Source organism: Strix aluco, chromosome 3 (genome assembly GCF_031877795.1).
Source record: "Strix aluco isolate bStrAlu1 chromosome 3, bStrAlu1.hap1, whole genome shotgun sequence".
Lineage (NCBI taxonomy): Eukaryota > Metazoa > Chordata > Aves > Strigiformes > Strigidae > Strix > Strix aluco.
Genome location: NC_133933.1, coordinates 112,101,284 through 112,123,253, shown reverse-complemented (window position 1 = coordinate 112,123,253; position 21,970 = coordinate 112,101,284). Strand labels below are relative to the sequence as shown.

Genomic DNA, 21,970 nt, shown 5'->3' with positions numbered 1-21,970 from the left:
TTGTACTTCAAGCCAGTACAAATTATAATCAGGTTCACCAGTGCTCCTTGAGTAATCCAGACAGAGGTTGGCACAAAGATGGTTTTATAGCAACTAACCCCTCTCATAGTATCTTGAGTGTTGAACTTACATGATATACTTTCAATGGAAACATTTTAAATCAATTTGCCAGTTAGAACAGCCTTAAAGGAAAATGAGCCGAGGTATGTGTATTTTGTTTACTTTTTTCCCCTGAAAGCTTTTAGTCGTGAAAGTATTTTGGCTTTTAATTTTGAAGATGCAATAGTTGTATAAGCAAAATTGGTTGAATTTTTGTTTTTTCCTCCTCTTATTCTCTTTAGGAGAAAATTTAAAGTTCTATTATTTTATTTAACACGGTAAAACTTTCCCCCCCCCCCAAACTATTTTGTATAATATATTTTGGGGTTTATTATTTGGCAGTTTTCTGTGCTTGTGATTTAAAGGTTTAACTCCAGCAGATTATTTTCTTCACAGTAATGAGCTTAGTATGAAAGAAGATTCCCGTCTAAACTTGCTAGATGATGGCACATTAATGATTCAGAATACTCAAGAAACAGACCAAGGCATTTACCAGTGCATGGCAAAAAATGTGGCTGGAGAAGTGAAAACTCAGGAAGTTACTCTTAGATACTTTGAGTCACCAGGTAAAGAACATCAGATCTGAATTTTGCATTTAGATAGACAATTGTTTTGATAATAAGATTGCTAAAAATAAGAAGCTTTGGCTCTTGTGTGTTCTTGACATGTAGATTTCTTGTGCTTGGGCATCTTAAGAACTAGACCATGAAGTTATAATATCCCTAGAACAAAAATGCAAATCATATAGTTAATTAATAAGTTTATCATAATATGCAATTCTGATGATAGTCATGTAGGCTGTTTGTAGAAGGGTTAGGAAAAGTGGCTGTTGCATTGCGACATTGCTCAATGCAATAATGTTCTCTCTGGATACCTGAAAACCATGAGCTTCTGAACAGGCCACTCCTGAAAGCTTTGGGCAGCCATCCTTGCTCAGGAGCTTTTTAGCCTGAATCTCCGTCTAGCCAGGGGTTCGTGTTTGCAAGTACTAATTTCCTGTCCAGGACTGCGATATTTTTAAATTCCAAACTTTGCTGTAAGAAAATTTTGTTTTGACACTCAGTATCAGGTAAACTTAAAATGTCGTTGTGAAGCTGACATGTAGTTGGGAAAAGTTACTTAAATGTAGCTTTATCAGATTTGTCTTTTTGTGCACTTCTGACAATTTTTAACTAGTTTGTTTTCTGGGTCTCACTGTCTATGCATCTAAAGAGACCTTTATACAGATCAGTAAATGAGAAGATGTTTGAAAATTGTTTTAATGGAAGTTAAGAAAAAACATCAGTGCAACTGTATAAGCTTTTATTTTTTAATCTATTGATATTTATAAATATCTGCAGCTAGATTAGACAAAGTGAGGCAGAGTTTGCACCAAGATTAAAAGTATGTTGGAACAGAGCAATTAAAAAACCCCTAGATTCCCCAAATTATTGCAATATTCAGCTAAATTAGTGCTATGTGAGCTAAAAGTCATATTCAGGCATCACTCTTTTCTCATAGCACGACCAAGTTTTGTGATTCATCCACAAAATACCGAAGTGCTAGTTGGAGAGAGTGTTACCCTGGAGTGCAGTGCAACCGGGCACCCTCAGCCACGAATTACCTGGACCAAAGGCGACAGAACCCCTTTACCAAGTGACCCTCGTGTCACAATAACTCCGTCAGGAGGACTTTACATACAAAATGTGAAGCAAGAGGACAGTGGCGAGTATACCTGTTTTGCAACTAACAGCATAGATAATATCCATGCGACTGCGTACATCATAGTCCAAGGTGAGTAACGTTAAACTAGGAGTGACATGCCATAAAACATATTAGGAAGAGTATATTACTTTAAACTGTGCAGGTTTGGCTTCTTTTCTGAATTGTCAGGACTGAACTAAAACCAGAAGAGTTTTTCCTTTTAATCACACTATTCTAGTGTAGTCCATAGGAAAGTTGCTATGAGTAAGATACTAATTCTCTGAAAGTTAAGTTTCATTGATTATTCTTGGAAGCTAATGATGGGTATTTTGAAATATGTATTTCTTAGTATGTTTTGTTTGCTTGTAGGAGTGAACATGCAGTGTCAAATTTCTGGGGGATTACATTTTTTCTGTAACAGGCAAGAATCTTAGAGATTAGAATTTGTGCCTGGAGTAGTAGAAATGGAGTTTTGAGTACAGCTTTGTGCTGCCTTTCTTTTGTAGACACTTCAGTGAGTGCGGGAACATATTCTTCTGAGTTTCATGGAAACTGTCACTCTGCCAGCTTGAGGTGTTAGCAGAGCTTTTCTGCAAAACAAAGTCAAAATACTCTTAATTTATTATGGTTGCAATAATTTTGGTATTGTATGTCAATAGGATGAATATAAAGTATTTCAAGAACAATATATCAAAATCCTCCTATATATATGGAGAATATTTTTTTGCAAATGTTTTCATGTTGGAACTTTTATTTACAAAATGTTTTGAGTAACCTTTAAATTTAAGTTTGTTTCTGTTCTCATGTTAAGATCTTTAGTTGGCAAACAGTTTAGGTTGGAAATGCTTTGTTAATTAGTTCAGTTTTTAAAGCTAGACAAAACAACTTGTCCATGTGGTTTGCTCACCAATGGATGATTGTGTTTTGAGAGCTGGACAAACTACTTCTCATACTGATAATGCCATGATGTTACTGCAGAAATTGGCCCACACTCCACTCACTGCTTTCCTTTTGTGTAAAGAAGAAAACAGCTAGTTCAGGATGGTTTTGACTACATTGCATTTTCTTCACAATTTAGCTGAGGATTTTTTGAGAGAAAGAGAAGACATTTTTAACAGGGAACACTATGTGTTTGATTCTACAGGTCTTACCATACCTCTTATTTTGGATAAGGCCTTCAATGACACCAGGGCCAGGTTGTGAGGGAGATGTTCCTGTTGCACAAGTGGCTGCCCTAGTGGCTGCCCTATAGCGGTCACAATATAAAAGTGTCCCATTAACATCTCTTTTCCCACCAATATGAACTATTCAAGTCACACAGGAAATGGTACATAATTTCTAACAGTCATGCATTTTTCAGGTTTTTTATAAAACCAGTTTATTTTCTCTTCTGTAGCTCTACCTCAGTTTACTGTCACTCCTCAAGACAAAACAGTGATTGAGGGACAAACCGTTGACTTCCCTTGTGAAGCGCAAGGTTATCCCCAGCCTGTTATTGCCTGGACTAAAGGAGGTAAGTGTGTTTTGTTTTTACTTTTAAACTACCAGAATAGTTTAACTGTCATTTTGGAATCACTCACGCGTTGAAAGGATTTACATGTATTTGTTTAGACGCTTCGGTCTCTGAAAGAAACAGGGCTCATTTCTTTCTGCTTTAGTTAGAAAAGGCAGGGTGTCCCACAGAAGCTAGCTGCCCAACCATTTTTCATTATTCAGTAAAAAAGAGTCACTGAAATATGTGTCTCCATAATAGTTTCTTAATAATAAATGTTTAAGAAATATGAAACAAATCACATGTGGTAATGCCTATCACTGTCTGGTTACTGCAGAAGAAATGAAGATGACTGTTACTAACTGGAGATCTGAAATTAGGTGGGATGTGCTCTTCAAAAACCAGAACAGTCCAACCTGTAGCTGGCATCAGTATAACTGTAATTCTGTCACTTAATGCACATTGACAGGAATGCTGGGGTGCACTGTGCTGACTGTTTTATCAGGTTGTTGTTGTAAAGGCATTAAGCCAAATCCGGTGGGAAGAAATACTGTAGTGGATGTTCTACCAATAAGTAAATATTCCAGCTGAATCAAATGAAATAGCTTTAGCAGGCAAAACAACTCTTAGAAAATTCTAAATTGTGGTAGATAAAACAGATTTTTAACAAACTCTTGATTATTTTGATGCTAATAATGTACCTGTTTCTCCCTCTACCAAGATTGCTCCAGTCAGATGAAATGTCAGAAAGGAAGAACAGGGTACAGACACTGATGTGCTTTTTATTTCATTTTTATTATATTCAGTTTTTTCAGAGCTGTATGTATTCTTCTATGGATTCTCTAGATGGCCTAGGCAAATGAGATGAATTGTGTCTTACACACATAGAACCATAGGATCATAGAATATCTCAAATTGGAAGGGATCCATAACGGTCATTGAGTCCAACTCCGTGCTCCTCACAGGACTACCTAAAACTAAATCATATGACTAAGAGCATCATGTTCATCATGCTTTATGGCAGCGTCCTTCTGTACATGGTACATGGCAATAATATGAAATGAACAGTAGTACCTGTTGATGTTCTTCTTACGGTGCCTTCTCATTTGGATGCTTTATCATCCTCCTTAAATGAAAATATTCATTTTTATCACAAACAGAGAAGAGTTCGGGATTATAATTGTGTGCTTTATTATGTTTAATTGCTTTATTTACATGTTTATCTTTGAGAAGTAAAGGTTTCAAACTTTTTTGTTAAGAAACTAATTTTTTCCAATGTTTTATCAAATTTAAAATCTTCTGGATTTTCCCTTTTCTGACACAAGGGGACTTTGTTCTGCACTGCTATAAATAGCAAATGCTGTTGCTCTGTGTTTCAGGAGGCCAGTTGTCTGTTGACAGAAGACACTTAGTTCTATCCTCTGGAACCCTAAGGATTTCCAGGGTTGCTCTGCATGACCAGGGACAGTATGAATGCCAAGCTGTCAACATTATCGGATCTCAACGAATTGTTGTATACCTGACTGTACAGCCTAGAGGTATGTTCTCCATGTACAGCTGCTGAAAAATAAACCAAGATTTAAGCTTACACCAAAATGCACAATACTGTGTTTGATTTTTTTTTCCCCTAAAATGTAAGATTGAAAATTAATTATTTTTAATGGTACAAAATGCTCATATGAAGTAATTTTTCTCTGTTTAGAATTAAAAAAGCTTTTGAAACAGAGCTTGAATAGTGCTTGGGTTTTTCTTCAGGACTTTTGCTGCATTTTACAATGATTCTAAGTTGCTGGTTTTGAATTATAAGGTGTTTTATTAGTTTTTATAAATTGAGCATGTGGAACAGTGTGCCCTGATAGACTTTGTTCAAAGTCATTTGCAGACTACATAAGCTTACAACTAAACATGGCCCTTTTTGATTAAAAGCTTGTTAGAATGAGGCTATATCTTGTTGTTTAAAAAACTTGCTGTTCAGGGTATTGCTAACATTTGACATTTCTGATTATTATTTCTATCTATTTTTAGGTTCCAGGTGTTTTTTAATAAATAACATGTATGGATACTTACCAGCATTTGTACAGAGTATCATTCCTTTAGAACAGTCTGTCTTCTGTGAAAGAGTTTTATGTGATTTACTCTTTTTTTGTAAAGAATGGATGTCTGCTTTGAGGATGACAGTATTCCTATGCTTGGGAAAATATTTTGTTTGTGAAGAGGCTAGTTTCTTATAACACTCTATGCTGTTAACTAAATAATGTTATTAACATAATATTTTGATGTCCAGAAACAAAATGCTTTGTTTTACAACAGCAGAATGACCTTCAAAATAGAACACCATTCCTTATACTTAAAATAAGCTGACACAGAAAAAAAAAAAAACATTCCATTTTTCTTATGCTTTTCTTCAAATAAATTCTAAGTAAGCTACTTCTAGGATTAATTAGAATCATATTAATATTTGTAATTTAGTTAAGTATTTTGGTGTTTAACTAAATTCAAGGAGATTAAACTTTTAATTCAAAGCATTTCTTGCTAGTGACCTCATTTTAAACAGTATTTTAGTGAAAGGGGCTCAAATGTCTAATCCTGAGCTTAGATGTTTGTCAGAAAAAAATTCCACTGATTTTTGTTTTTTTAGTTAAGAGCAGTAGTGGGAGATTGATTTGTCAAAATTGAGATTTTTTTTTTTTCCACCTCTATAAAATTGTTGACTAAAATTCCATAAAATAAAACTCAATTTTAAAAAGTTTTATAACCTTCCAGCTGTGTTAAACTTCACTGAGCTTGAGTAAAGTTTAATAAAATTATGTAACTTGGGTTGCAAAATCCAGTCACCAAAAGATAGTAAATACAAGAATGAAGGCTGCATATGCAGCCTGAAATTGAGCTTTCCATACATTCATTGCAATGCTGTTTTCAGTTGTGCAAGAAGAAAAAACTTTTTCTTCTGGGCTTCTAACAAAAGGACTGTTCATCTGAAGAATGTCTAGTCAGTGTTCACTGTGGCTAAATTTGTATTAATGAATACAAATTAATGGTCCAGGTCTGTTTGCTGGCATGATATGGCTCACATCCACAGAGCCAGACTCTCTTGCCTCCCAGTGCTGGATGCCTGCCTCTGGATGCCTTATTTGAAATGGTTTCTGGTCCTTGACAGCCATTTACGTACAAACAATTTAACTCCAGGGCCAGATTTGGTTGGTAGTATAAATGTATGCTCTGTGGCCAAATATTTCTCTGTAAAAACACAGCGCCCTCCCATTCCCTCAAAAATATTGGTATGTTACAGCAGAAATACAGTTCTCAGTGTCTTTATAATGTTGTGTGTTCTTCTCATGATGATATCTGAGTGCTGGATGTCAATCTCGATTCAAAGGAAATTAGGATTAAAAAATGCATTATTTTCCTTCACACTGGTTTAGGTAACTGTGTGGCCTGTGTCCTTAAAACTAAAGGTGATCTTTTGATGTTTTAAGGCCTAAGGCTCATTGGTGTTAGGGAGGTAGGAGCTTTGTGAAGGCTTAGCAACTCAGCAAGCTGGGCTGAGGGAATCACAGTTGAATGAGTTGTGAAAAGTTTTGCTTTTATCATCTAAGAAATCTCTGTAGTTGCTATTAAAAAAAATAAAACTTAAAAAAAATTACAGAAGTTGATGGGATATTCATTCTGGTGACTTTGTTCAGATTTAGCTATTCAACAGAAATTTTTTTCAGAGTTTTTAATTTACAGAATTTAAAAGTTTTTGACAACTACTAGCCTGTTTTGTTAGAAGTTAGGAGTACTTAAAAATCAGCCTGAAGCAGACATCAGGAATAAGGAATTTTCTAAGATAAACGTATACGCAACTTGCAGGCAGAATAGGGTTACAGATTAAGAAATGTTGGGTAACCGAAAAAAATAAACAGTGCTTACCTCTTTTTAGATCGTCTTTTGCACAAATTGTATTTCATACTTCGTCAATGTATTGTTTGCTTTTTTAGTGACTCCTGTATTTGCCAGTGTTCCCAGTGACATGACAGTGGAGGTTGGCACAAATGTGCAGATCCCATGCAGTGCTCAAGGAGAGCCAGAGCCAGTAATTACATGGAATAAGGTACTAGTTATTTATTTGTTAGTTGCAGAAAGGCAGTGGCCTTTCCGTCTCTTCATAACGAACTATTTAATGTGCACATTGTCAAATTATTGCTTGCTCTGGTGTCTGAAAATGTTACCTGAAGTTGGATCAGCAAATCTTCTTTAATACAGAGCATGTATATAGGTACCAAACCTGAATTTCATATATATAAGTATATATATGGTTATGAAAGTCATTGTACAGACCAGCCTGTGTATTTTGGTGACAGTTCTGCATGAATATCCTACTAATATTCACACTTTCCATGATATTATAGATACAAAGCAATAAAAAATACTATATTGCTGAGCCTTTTGACACTGTTAGGTTGACACTTCAACCAGGACATATTTCAGTAACTCTTCAGTAACTCTGTGGCTTTGATTTCCATTGGTGCAGTAATTGTTATATCAAGCTATTAGAGTTATTAGCAGTATTACTGGTGAAGTAATGGGTTGCCAATATTGATCTTCAGTTTTCCTGATTGTCTCCTCTTCAATTAGTAAGCATTAGAAAATATACTTTAATGTACCTTAAAGAGCTTCTAAGTGCATAGCACATGGAGAATTGATACTTACAAAGCTCTTGAGATCTTTTTTAGTTTTGGTTAATTTTGATTAAAATCAAATATATATATGTTCTCAAGAGCTGCTATCTTATTTTTGGGTCTGAAATTTTATGTGGTGAGGACCTATAACTGTTAAAATACTTTGATTTATAATAATGAGTACTTTTAGAAGTAAATAAATACACTGTAGAATTTAGAAGTACATGCAAGTCCTCCTGTCAACGTAACAGTGTCTGAGTTTTTTATATAAGTATCTAAATCTATTTGACTATTATCTTGGCATACAAAACAGAAATATAAAATATAAAAGTAAAAGAGAAAAAGAATTCAGTTTTGAATACAAAGAGTGTTTAGAATAACTAAACATTGTGCTTTGCTGCAGGATGGAGTACAGGTAACTGAGAGTGGAAAATTTCATGTTAGTCCAGAGGGATTTCTCACCATTCGGGATGTTGGAACTGCTGATGAAGGTCGATATGAATGTGTTGCCCGGAATACCATAGGATACTCCTCTGTTAGTATGGTGCTCAGTGTTAACGGTAAGGTGCATGAATTAGAGGTATGAGTTAGACTATTAGTTTTATGCTAATTGCTTAATTTGTAAGATGCAAAAAAGTTAATCAAATGTTAAATTCTTTATTTTATTTGTATTTTTATTTTCTCCTATCATCCTCTATTTTTCCCCCCCCCCTTCATTTAATTGAGGCAACTATCTGCACAGATGTGAGTGAGATGGGAATATGTCAGCCAAAATGTCTCTAGAAGTTAAGCTTCAAAACAAACAATGCTTTGGGCTCCAGTTAGTCATACTACTTTCCTCTTGAGATATTATTTGGACCTATTAGAATTTGCTAGTTGAATACACAGCCTAATCTTTAGGGATAACTTGACAAAACGTCCTGTGGCATCTTTAAAGGGACACTGACAGCACTTGGTTGAAAATTAGGCTGCAACCGTTGTGAAAGAATTCAGGAAAGTCATAATGATCTTAAGAAGCTAGAGCAGGAAACAGAAAGACAAGAAGACTATTTGAGCTAATTCTAATTATTTAAAAGTAATAATGGCAAATAATAGTTATCAATTATTAATACATAATAATTGGTAATAAAGCAGCCAAAGAGGCTAAGGAAATAGCTTTGTTACACAGACTGACCCTAATGCTTTTCTGACTTACTGAGTAAAACTGCTGATTTTTCAGACTCATTTTGATGAAAAATATTAAGGAAACTGATTTTTTTTTTTCTTATTTCAGTAGAAAATATTATACAATATTTTTGTATCATTGAAAAATGAGTATTGGATATTGTTTCCCAGTACTGTGTCTAATGTTCTGTATTTTTTTTACTAAATTCATAAATATATATCAGTGATTTTTCTAATTTATTGATTATGATGATATCAATCACTTGGTATTAATAAAACTATGATGTTCCCTGGCTTAAGTTGTTTTTAGTAGACTATCAGTCTATCCCCTCCTCTATCAAAAATAGTATTTCTTCAATCTGTAAAGAAGATTTCTGAGAGAAAAATTGCAGGACTGGGAATCATTCAATGATAAGGTTTCATCTACATATATATGAAGTCTGCAAATGAAAGAAAGTTCGTAAAAATCAGTTAGTCTTGGTTAATGGAGCTTGGAGATGCACAGAAAAGAGGTTGCTTTTTTTAAAAATATTAGCCAGATCTCAAATCAATAAGAGCTCTGAAAAATGAAACCATGAATTGGACTACAACCCCAATGAAAACTAGTTTCATTCACTTAGTGCTGGTGTAACTGCTCATTCTTACCTGCTGAAATTAGCAAACTACAAAACTTGGTGCTGCAGTATTTAATTGTAATGTGGCTATTTTTCTGTAAATAACTGTAAACTGTAGCATCAATAAACCTAAAATTAGTGAAACTACCCTTGATTAATCTGCATTCAGTCTGAAACTGTAAATGGTGTTTCTCCTTAAAGCTAGTGGGATATCAGATACTGTTTCTCTATGGTTGCTATAAAAATGAAGCTGTCAGAGAAGCAAGGAGGATAAGTGAACAGATTATAAGTACTGGATACTTGCTATCTGCATAGTATTAATAATGGCATAGCCAGAAATACCTAAAAACTTGCATGTCAACATTTCCTTTAAACAAAGTAAATGTTTTATGAATGTTCCTAATGCATAAAAATCTTTTCTTAACAGTGAGACAGAATAAAGCGAAGTGTATAGAAGCTTGGGGGGACAGATTTTTCTGGCCATGTTTCAATAGTATTTTAAAGATGCTTGTCTTTTACCATTTTATTCTGTCCTTTTCTGTTTTGTAAAAGTCTCTGGCTTAAGTGTAAGACAGGATGTGCATGGATTATTTTTTTGTTGCTTAAAAAAATTGCCATTTTTCTTCCCCCGCCCCCTCCCCCCCCAAAAAGGTATGGTGTGAAAGGCTTGCAAGGAGCTTTAACTTTTAATGTTTATTAGCCTGAAAAGAGAACTACTGGCAGCAAATAGTCTAAACAAAAAGTACAGTATAGTTAACATTTGACCAAAGTTTATGCTTCATCCCACATGTACCATTAATCAGAAAGCCAGATCTGCAAAACACATATCTAAAGTGAGCACTGAGATTACATCTGCCATAGACAGCACTAGGGAAGGTAACCAGCAACTGAATTTTTACAATCCGCAATGTTGCAGTGTTAAGATGGTTCATGGCACGCAAGCACTCTCAGAAACAACTGAAATGAGGGTACCAAACCTGAAAATGATATTTCTTCTTAAAATAAGTATCTTATCTGATAATCTTTCTCTATGGTTGCTATGAAAATGAAGCTGTCAATCAAGGAGGACAGATGATAGTTAGGACAGATCAGGGACTATTGCCATTAGGCACTGTGGAAAGAATCAGCTCATGCTGTATGCTGGGAGTATGTTGTCAGCAGCCCAAGGCAGCTGGCCTCAGGGCAGAGAAAGGGGCTTCAACCACAGCTATAAAGTACCCGGGACTGTTTTATTTGACGGTAGAGATGGTTAAGTTTGATTACCCAGGTCTAGACTCTGAAACTCATATAGACACAGCCTAAGCTGTCAGTTATGAGGGAATAATCAAATACTGCCTAGGAAAAAAAAAAAGTAATGAAAAGCTTGCAAACAACAATTTTTATGTCAGCTGATTTTGTACATCTGCTGATTTTATTCCAGTGTATTTGCTTTGGACTTTCTCCCTACTTTACCCTTCTTCCTGTGTGACTTTTCCAATCTAAACACACTCTGGAAATTGTTAGCTGTTGCCCCTGGATCTGGTAGTTCTTGGTTTAGAATGAAAGGAAGGTTATTAGCCTTAGATACGCTGTACAAACATCCAGCTGCAACTGAGTACTGTATAAAAAGGCAGATGCATGGGCCTATGCATTAGTGAGTTTCCAGTATTATGCAGAGTCGTTAAATAGCTTTTAAGCATGTGATTTTTATCATAGTATTGAAAACCTAGATAATTTTAAAGTAAAAAACAAAGTACTGCTCAAACTAAATAAAATATTTATAAACCTTTAAAATTAATACATGTTGCTTACTAAACTAAGCTCAGGAGAGGAGCAGTGTTAATTTACTGTAGCTGTTTGGGAATATATACAATTCTGTGGGTTTTTAAATATTTTTTTTGTGTTTTATTCTTTTTTTTTTTTGTGAAATCTCTTTGAGTTTATGTGATGCATGTGTTCTAAAAGGCAAACTAAGTCTGTCAGTATTTTTCACTTGTAACACATTCCTGTAAAGCCTTTAAATTCTTATACTGAATTCAGTACTAATTCAGTACTAGTTCAAATCAAAGGGAATACTTGCATTGATTTCAGTGGATATAGGTCAGCCTCTTGATACCAACACCTGAAAACTGATAATACACCACACCAGGAAAAAACCCTTAATAATTCTTTTTTTCTTTGGTCATTTTTACTTGAAATTGTAGGACTAATTAATGGACAGTTAAACACTGCATGCATTTATCTTCACTTTATTTTGTTTAAGAATTATAAGCAAGCTGACTTTTAAACTTACATTAACTTCTCTTTTAAGTGAATTTTGCTTTATTGTAATATGCTTTGACAGAATTTAAAAATTATTAAGAATTTTGTGTTTGGATGAACTAATGCTTAAAGAACAGGCGTTTACTTTGTACAACTGAAATGATGTCGTGTCTAGACTCTGTTTTATGGAAGCATCTTTTCATGTGTGGCCATTTTTGCAATAACCTGAATTCCTCTTTCTGTAGTGCCTAATGTCAGCCGAAATGGAGATCCTTTTGTACAAACATCAATTGTGGAAGCAATCGCAACTGTTGACAGAGCAATAAATTCAACACGTACACATCTGTTTGACAGGTATCCCCGTTTTTTTAATATTGAGAATTCAAAATTAATTTTGTATATACTGGAAATAATGGAGTATTTATTAAGCAAGAGGCCATTTTGTTATTTAAATAACGTTGTTAACATCTGGTTACTTCTGGGACTACTAACAGATTAACATGTAAAGATTCCTGTTGTTTAAACACTCCTGTTGAGTTCTCTATTTGCTGCATCAGTTTTTCTGCTGAAATAATGTGTGTTAAAAGGCTACTAAATGTTTAATTGCTGCTAAATGTTTAATGTTTTATTATTTTATTAAATTTTTTTTTGTTTGCCTTCCATTTTGAGATGAGTAACCAAGGTATGTACTAATCATGTTGCTGAACGTTTACATGATTTATGTAGTATTGTTATGTTGTAACTCCTGTGTACACTTACTATTTTTTTCAAATTATCTATCAGTCGTCCTCGTTCTCCAAATGATTTGCTAGCCTTATTTCGATACCCAAGGGATCCATACACTGTTGAGCAAGCAAGAGCTGGGGAAATATTTGAAAGGACATTACAGCTTATTCAAGATCATGTACAAGATGGTCTAATGGTTGACCTGAATGGAACAAGTCAGTACTCTTTCCTTATTTTCTGTGTTGAAGTGTATTTGCCTTCCTAAGTCATCATACTTCAAGAGACATTTATTTTCCAAATCTGGGTCCCAACTGCAGAACCATTACACTGAAATCAGTGGAGTGTTTGACTTTGCAAAACTTTACCAAAGATATGTGTTTGCCCAATTCAGTTCTTGGTTTGCATATTGCTACATTATGGTGTAACTCTGTTTGAGCTCTCTTGAGTAGAGTGGTTTTATTTTTCCTCACATTAATGCATTAAGAAAAAATTCATGTTCAGATTCTTCTACTGATCAAATTTGTTGTAATAGAAGTGCATAATGCATCCTGTTTGTTAACTTGCCATGTGTTAATTCATTGTGACCATTGTTTCGTAGCAGAACAGACTTTTCTGTTATGTATTAAAAGTAATCACTATTTTATTCATGTTTCTTTAAGTAAAACCATTTAGTGTTGGCGTGCCTTGGCAAGGAGAAAAGATGATATAACAAGAAGGATTTGTATACTTTACAAACCAAGGTTTCTGCATGTACCACAATAGTATTCAAAGAATTATTTGCCACGCATTCTTTAAGTGCATGTCAAACTAAGCTAATTGTTTCCTTTAACACTGATCTGATGTAATGAGAAATACAATTTTTGCTGCTTTTTATAAAAAGCAGAAAAATGCAAGGTTTAACATTTCCACCTTTTAGTTACTGAAGTCCAAGTTCAAATTCATGAAATCCAGCTGGAGCATATACAACTAATGTGTGTGGATATGTGTGCGGATAGGCTTGAGACATAGGACTGAAGCATTTGGAAATAATGATAGAGTTTTAGGAGAGCTTTTGAGACTTGAGACATAGCCAAAAGCTACACTGAAAATCTAGGGGAAATATTTTTACTTATTATACTCTTTTTGATGTTTATAATTGAGTATTTATTGTAACTTCCGAAAACTTTAACTCTGACCGTGAACTAGGCAAGTATTTATAAGACCAAAGACTGCAAGCTTTGTGGAGTACTGTAACATTTGCTAGTAAAAGAAGCTTGTTACTCATTCGTAGAGCTGAGTAAATAATTTGTGATGAATAATTTACCACCAAAACTTATTCAAAATTCTTTGAAGGCTTGTGTTTTGTAAGAGCAACCCTATTTGATTTGGTTCTCTGATTAGATGCATATGCAAGCATATCAAATATAATACTAGGAATATATGAAATCTGATGTGTGAAAATTACTTGACTACTTTTCACTAGGATTTGTGATAGTGAAATTCAATCACCTAAAGTTTACCAAAAATTGGTATTAAAGCATACAAATAGAAACTAATGAACACAAAATAGGGCAACTTTCTGTGATACTGGAAATTCTGTTCACAACCAGAGCTTGCTTCTCAGCCCTACAAAATCCATAGAAACCTGCCTTTTAGGGAAACTTGAATAGTAAAAGAAATCTGGTTTCATTTAATAGTGTAATGCTCAGATTTTAATACTCATATTTGTCCTTATTTGGTTTTATTTCAAAACGCAGAGCCCAATGAAAGGTGTTATTTAGCACTTTTGCATTGGGAACAGTTGAGAAACTTGACAATTTCCCATTCAGAGACTTTTTTTAATGTAAAATCTTGGAATATCCCAAGGAAAGACTGTGGAGCCAAATTCTCCTCTGCAGTGCCAGACTGTATAACAAGGGGAATGGCCACAAATTGCTGCTTGGGAGGTTCAGATTGGATGTTAGGAAACACTTTCTCACCAGGAGGCCAGTGCAGCACTGGAACAACTTATCTAGCAAGGCTGAGGAGTCTCAGTCTTCGGAGGTTTTCAAGCCAGCTAGACAGGGATACAGTTTAGCTGATCCAGTGTTGGAGACAGCGTTGCTTCAAGCTGGAGCTTGGTCTGGGTAAGAGGTCCCTTCTAATCAAAATTTCTATGGTTCTGAATTATCTTCCTTGCAGTTTGAAAAAAATATAGCTGATATTATGTGAATTGAGCTAGTGAGCTTTTAAGCACTGGAAATGCTCAGCATCCAGCCTTACGGAAAGCAGAGCCAGAGTTAGTGCCTACAATGCGAGGGGTAATTGAGGGTCTGAGACTGGCATTTATGGCAACCTCCACTCTTCTCAGAAAGCCATTGAATCTAATCCATAGATGAGACATTGCCTCCCACTTGAACTTCTAAATGCAGAAGCTTGAACCTTTTAATTTAAATTGGTAATGAAGGTCATTCCACCCAAAACATTCATAGTCGAGTTTTGCTCACAACTTGGTTTCAGAAATGTGGGTGGCAACCAGGATAACAACAGCAGACAAATGTTTATGTAAAGACTGCATGAATAATGATCATAAGGAAAGAAATCCATCATGAATGAAGATCATTTAAAAAGGAGTGTTGTTATAAAGAAGATACATTTTCTGGGTGTAGTTTTACAATTAAACTGCCCTAGTAGCCAGTAAATTATAATATGTTTTCAATAATATCCTCAAAGAGTGTATTTTGCTGCATTACCCTGTGGCACTTACTGGTTTTGCTCTGTGGTTTCTTTTTCTTTTTCCTAGTAGGGAGTCCTCTGTAAAATAATTTCTGTATGTCTCCAAGAACAGGTTAGTTTTGCCTAATGCAAGTACTAGGTCTCTAATATCTTTGCATTGACTTGTAAACCACTTGGAGTACATGTAGCCTGAGGCTGAGAAAACATAGATCCCCTCACTGAGCACAGGTCCTGTCCCAGCTGAGCAGCTAGGAGCGATCCAGTCCCTTTCAAGGCAAAGACAAAGAGGGGCTTTAGGTGGTTTGTTTGAAATTGCCCTTCATTGTAGAAATTGGCAGAGGGCCAATGTGCCTAGCACACATTTTTGTGTTGAATATAGATGAAGGTCTTTGCAGGCACTGTGGGACTGAGCTCAGGACTAAAAGGAAAATTTCTGTGTGCAATTAGCCTGCACTGACCTCTTGCAAAACTGCATTCAGTTCATATTCTTGAGTGATTACCATCATGGTGGGAACTCCTTCAGCCTGTGGGAACACAGTACCACTGTACACTCACTCATTTCCTTTCTTCCATCTGCCTTTATTCTCCTTGTTTGGTTTTACTCCTGACTGCAAGCTTTCCAGATCAAGAACCCTGGTGGTGTATGATGATTCCTACTTGGCTAAAAGTACATCTACCCTGCCACATAGCCTACCTCCTGGTCTCTCTCCTGGATCCTGGAACCTTGCTCATCCACTCTGTATATCCATTAATCACTCAAGGTGTGCCTATGCTTTGCATCAGCAGGGCCCATTTGAAGTGAATCTCCCAGTTGTCCCCACTTACTGTGCTTTGGTGTGAGTTGTGGTATAATCTTGAACAGTGTGGATTCTTTTAAAATGAAGTGAAAAATGTGGTCCAGGGCCACTTTCAGCTGAAGGAAACCTGCTCCTATTGCATGATGGATACAGTAGGGATGTCTTTCTCTGCATCAAAAATTTCACTCTACAGACATTTCTGTTGGTCTACACAAGTTGATAATGTAGATATAGCCCCAAATTAATGACTTTTTTCCTGTAATGAAGCTTGAATATTTCTAAGACAAAAATCAATTGTAGAGTGACTCCTAATAGACAGCATAGACAAGGTGCAGCCTGACTGTTCTTTTATTTGCAATCACCCAACACTGTACTAGGAGGCCTTATGTCTTCAGTCCTTCCACATGCCATCATATCACAGCAGAGATCACGCAACACATAGCCTTAGTTTGAAGTTACAAAAGCATAATTCTAATGAATTACCATGTACATTTTGTATATATTATTTTTCTATGAAATGTGAAAAAATGCAGGAAAACAGTAAGTATGTTGTAGTCCCAGATGTGAATGGTGTGGATTGCAGAGGAAACCTGTGCCAGGTGTTATGCAAACACCAGTTTTCTTCAGAAATTAGTCCTGGGTAATATGAATGTGAGTTACTCCACACGACTTGTCCTAGAGATCACTCCTCTGTTTAGCTGTATTGCCTGTGGACATTTGTGGCTTTTGTTGATTTTTTTTTTTCTTAAAATTCTAGAACTTCTACTGTAATAAAGCAAAACAAAATAGTAATGTTCAGTGAATTATCAAGTCTCAAAAGATAAAGTCTTGAAATCCATGTAAATGTTACTGTCAGTTTTTAAAATGCTTTTACTAACATGGGGAAAATTTCCCATTTGTCTCAATGTGAGGCTTTTATTTCTGAAAATATCTCTGTTTTCGTAAGTGACCAAATAAGTAATGAGCTTCTTTTGTGAACATTTTGTAAAAGTTGTACTTGAATTGGTATTTTACAAAGTTCTCTCCTGACCTAATAATGGTTGTTGCTCAAATGACCCAATGCTCTAATATACATATGTGATTATTATTGTTCTTTTTAAACAATAGGGATATTTAATTTAGTGGGAAATGCAATATAATAATTAACATTTCAAATAAATGTGATCTGTGGGGACCATGAGTCTATTCAGTCTTTGATTTTCTCTCTGTCTCTCTTCTGGTTTCAGGTTATCACTATAATGACCTTGTATCCCCACAGTATTTGAATCTGATAGCTAATCTCTCAGGCTGTACAGCCCATCGACGAGTGAACAACTGCTCAGATATGTGCTTCCACCAGAAGTACAGGACACACGATGGAACCTGCAACAACCTTCAGCATCCCATGTGGGGTGCTTCTCTGACAGCCTTTGAACGTCTGTTAAAGTCAGTCTACGAAAATGGATTTAATTTGCCTCGGGGAATTGAACCCAAGAGGCTCTCTAATGGCTATGCCCTCCCAATGCCTCGCTTGGTTTCAACTACTCTGATCGGAACGGAAACAATAACTCCTGATGACCAGTACACTCACATGCTTATGCAGTGGGGTCAGTTTCTTGACCACGACCTTGACCTCACTGTGGCTGCCCTAAGTGAGGCCAGGTTTTCGGATGGTCAGCATTGCAGTTCAGTTTGTACAAATGATCCTCCATGCTTTTCGATCATGATACCACCAAATGATCCCAGAGTTCGAAACGGTGCACGCTGCATGTTTTTTGTGCGCTCCAGTCCGGTTTGTGGAAGTGGCATGACATCTCTCCTGATGAATTCTGTGTACCCACGAGAACAGATCAACCAGCTGACTTCATACATTGATGCGTCCAATGTGTATGGCAGTTCGGACCATGAAGCACTAGAAATCAGAGACTTGGCGAGTCAAAGGGGTCTTCTGAGACAGGGCATCGTACAGAGGTCTGGCAAGCCCCTTCTTCCATTCGCTACTGGCCCACCAACAGAATGTATGAGAGATGAAAATGAGAGCCCAATTCCCTGCTTTTTAGCTGGAGATCAGCGTTCTAATGAACAGCTGGGTCTTACCAGCATCCACACATTGTGGTTTAGAGAACACAACAGAATTGCCACAGAGCTACTGAAACTCAATCCGCACTGGGATGGTGACACAATATATCACGAAACACGCAAAATTGTTGGTGCAGAAATGCAACACATAACATTTAGCCACTGGCTACCTAAGATCTTTGGAGAGGTAGGCATGAAGATGCTTGGCGAATATAAGGGTTATGATCCCAGTGTTAATTCTGGCATAACTAATGAGTTTGCAACTGCCGCTTTTAGGTTTGGTCACACACTCATTAATCCTTTTCTGTATCGACTGGATGAAAACTTTGAACCTATTCCACAAGGCCATCTACCTCTTCATAAGGCATTCTTCTCTCCATTTCGGATTGTAAATGAAGGAGGCATTGATCCACTTCTAAGGGGATTGTTTGGTGTTGCTGGTAAGATGCGTGTCCCATCACAATTACTCAATACAGAATTAACAGAAAGACTCTTCTCCATGGCACGTACTGTGGCTTTAGATCTGGCAGCTATGAATATTCAGAGAGGCAGAGATCATGGAATTCCTCCCTACCATGATTTTAGAGTTTACTGTAATCTTTCTTCAGCTCAGACTTTTGAAGATCTGAAAAATGAAATTAAGAATCCTGAAATCAGGGAGAAACTTAGCAGGTGAGCCTGAGGTGAAGAAAAACAATCAATTATCTAAATGTGCATGCAAAATGAATAGCTAAATGTCTTATCTAGAAGAAAATATTTGTTAAGAAAGGGGTAAAGGGATTTTTAAAGAAACTTCCATGCATACCAGGAAATAGATGTGGAAAATGCCCACATGCAGATAATTTCTCCACTTCTACATCTCAGTGAATAATAAGAAGTTAATATGTGTCCATGAAATTATTAGTTTGAAATGTCTGATTTTTTAAATACTGTAAAATACGAATGTTATTTCAATGTAAGATCAAATTTAATGCCAGTCTCATGCAAGTATTTACATGTTCAGTTCTATCCATTCCGTACACTAAGTCAAATGGGAATATTGTTCATTGTATTTTCATGTGGAATCCTTCACTACAAGTAATCTGTTTTTCTTTAGAGCTTTAATGTTTGAAACTAAGTCTTCAGCTACCTGCCACCCCTACCTTACCTACACAAAATCAAACACAGAGAATTAGTCTCAGCTACAGTAAAAGAAAAAATGTACAGAGGGACAGGAAATAGAAGCTATTGAAAAAGACACAATTCCAAGAACTCAGAAAAAAGCTACTAGGAAAAGGAAATTGTGGGCTAGACTTGCAGACCCGTGATGTTACTCACATATAAAACCTACATTGCAGGATTTCTTGCATATGTACCCACAGGTTGTTCATAAAAGTTGTAGCACTGTCATTTTTACTGTGAGTTGTTCATATCTCTTGCCCTTAGCTTTACCACATACTCGTTATTTTGTAAATGTAAAATATTTGATATTAAATATTTGTGTTTTTCTATTTATAGGTTGTATGGTTCCCCACTGAACATAGACCTATTTCCTGCTCTAATGGTAGAAGACTTAGTTCCAGGGAGCCGACTGGGGCCAACTTTGATGTGTCTGTTAAGCACACAGTTTAGGCGTATTCGGGATGGAGACAGGTAAATTGAAATACCATGGAAACTAAACTTAATTTTAAACAGACGATGCTTAATAACAGTTGCAATGTCTTGTTTCCAAACCAAACTCCATTTTATTTTCATTTATGATTTTAATGCATAATTGAAAAGATGAAGAATACAGGTTTAAAACATTGTTAGAAGCTATGATTATTTTTTAAATCTGTTACTTTTTATGTCATACTGACCTCCAAAAAGCACAACAACCAATACATGATGAGTTTTTTTTTTACCACTTATTCAAGTCACTTACCTTTCTGAAAAGTGGATGTTACTCATCTCCTTTCATTGTTATTTAATTATTTTATTGGCAAAGAAATTGTGGTGGTTGAGACACTTTCACCATCTCCATTACTTAAGCATAGACTGGAAAAGTATCACTCTGTGTGTATAACCCCTATACATATTTCAACACAAGCAGTGTGTGCACCAGAAGAGTCTTAAAAGAAGATGGGTTATCCCAAAGAATTCAATTTGGTAATTGTTCTTAAATCACTTCACATGCATATTATGAGCAATTTCTCATTTTCAGTTTCTACAGTACCTGAAATAGGAAAACAGTGATTGCTATTGTTACAGCAGCCAGATCTCCTTTGCGTACTTTCAACACACTTGTTCAGAATCTGAAAATAAACATTTCCCTCATTTTAACATTATTTGTGACTTATTAGTTGCATGGCATGAGGGTAGAAAGACTTATGCTGATTAGTCCCATCCTAGTGAAAGGAAAACAGAGGAAGAATTAGGAAATTAGATTTGATTCACTTTATCTAATGTTATTTGCTTTATGTAAGTTATAAAATTGCCACTTAAGTTAGTATAAAGGCTTTTTTATTTCTGTAGTCAATAACACAAGCCTTTTTGTATGTTTTTTTTTAAAAACAACTTTCTTACATAAAATCTGTTTAAAAATTAAGCTGTGAAACATAAATGTCTCTTGCCTGGAGGCAGAGGGAATAGAACAAGAAATATATGCAGTATGAGCTCCAGATTGCTGGTGACAAGTACCTATTTGTGTCAAAACAGGATAATGATACTGCCTTTTTGTGTATGCCTGTGTGCATTTTTCCAGCAAAGGCTTTTTTTTTTTCCTGAAACAACATTTAGGAACTGTAGGAAAACAATGAATATTTAGGAAATGGAATTCTGCTGTCCAAAGAATACAAATGTTTTGAAACAACACGCCAGCAAATAGTAAAATATTATTAGACATAATGAAAGCAACTCTCACTTCTTTGAAAAGCCTTTACAATGGGCAGAGGATCAAAGCTGCCAACACCATGCAAAACAAATGTGCCTGTGCAGGGAAAAGGAGTGATGTTTGAAGGGAGCCTAACTTCACGTCAAGATGGAAATTTCAGAATCTGTTTTTCTGATCCCAGTACTTGGAAATTAATTGGCCACTGTCCAATGGCTTATGAAAATGATACAATAACTAGGTAAAATGAAATTTGTTGACCATTCTTCTAAGCTTAGTATAAATATGATGTTGATTTTCATAAAGTTTAAACAGCCTCCTACTTATTTTTGGTTGAAATAGGTGGAAAAAAGTATCAATATAGAATTATAACTTTACAGTTTTGTGAGATGTAAACGATATCACAGTGAGCATTTCTTACATGTTAGTGTAAAATGTTTTCAAATCCTGGACAGTAACTTAAAACATTTTCTTTTCCAAGGGCTGGCTTGCTTTTCATAGTAATGTATTATTTATATTTTCAATTGATAACAGGCTTTTAGCACTTTATGTATGAAAAATGAATTATTCAAAACCACAGTGTTTCCTCCTTGAATATAATGAATTAACAGCATATATTAATAAGTCCCTGAATTAGTATAGTCATCAAAATAGTTTTACAGAAGAAAAAGTCCTTAGTAAATTAAACAATTTCATTTATCTTCATAATAAACTAGATCTAGATTAACCATTCTTCTAATCTCAGCAATTCTATCAAAATTTTTTCATACCCATAGGAAAGTTGCCTGAAGAAAGAAGTCTGTGGTAATTTAAGTCTCTACCTTAAAAGAAACCTAAACTTGGTAGTCTAGTGCCATTTTAGATGTCCAGAGATACCCAAGACATCAAAATGG

The 21,970-nt window shown here is 35.5% G+C and overlaps 1 protein-coding gene across 1 annotated transcript in view; it reads left to right on the top strand.

Moving 5' to 3' along the window:
* PXDN (peroxidasin) overlaps window positions 1-21,970 on the top strand; it is an 86,438-nt gene that overhangs the window by 48,824 nt on the left and 15,644 nt on the right. Inside the window, exons 9-18 of the mRNA XM_074819970.1 lie at window positions 496-665; window positions 1,600-1,872; window positions 3,179-3,295; window positions 4,654-4,812; window positions 7,255-7,367; window positions 8,339-8,495; window positions 12,200-12,308; window positions 12,738-12,895; window positions 17,398-18,901; window positions 19,727-19,861. Of these exons, the coding sequence (XP_074676071.1) occupies window positions 496-665; window positions 1,600-1,872; window positions 3,179-3,295; window positions 4,654-4,812; window positions 7,255-7,367; window positions 8,339-8,495; window positions 12,200-12,308; window positions 12,738-12,895; window positions 17,398-18,901; window positions 19,727-19,861 (2,895 nt within the window). The remainder of the gene's footprint in view (window positions 1-495; window positions 666-1,599; window positions 1,873-3,178; window positions 3,296-4,653; window positions 4,813-7,254; window positions 7,368-8,338; window positions 8,496-12,199; window positions 12,309-12,737; window positions 12,896-17,397; window positions 18,902-19,726; window positions 19,862-21,970) is intronic.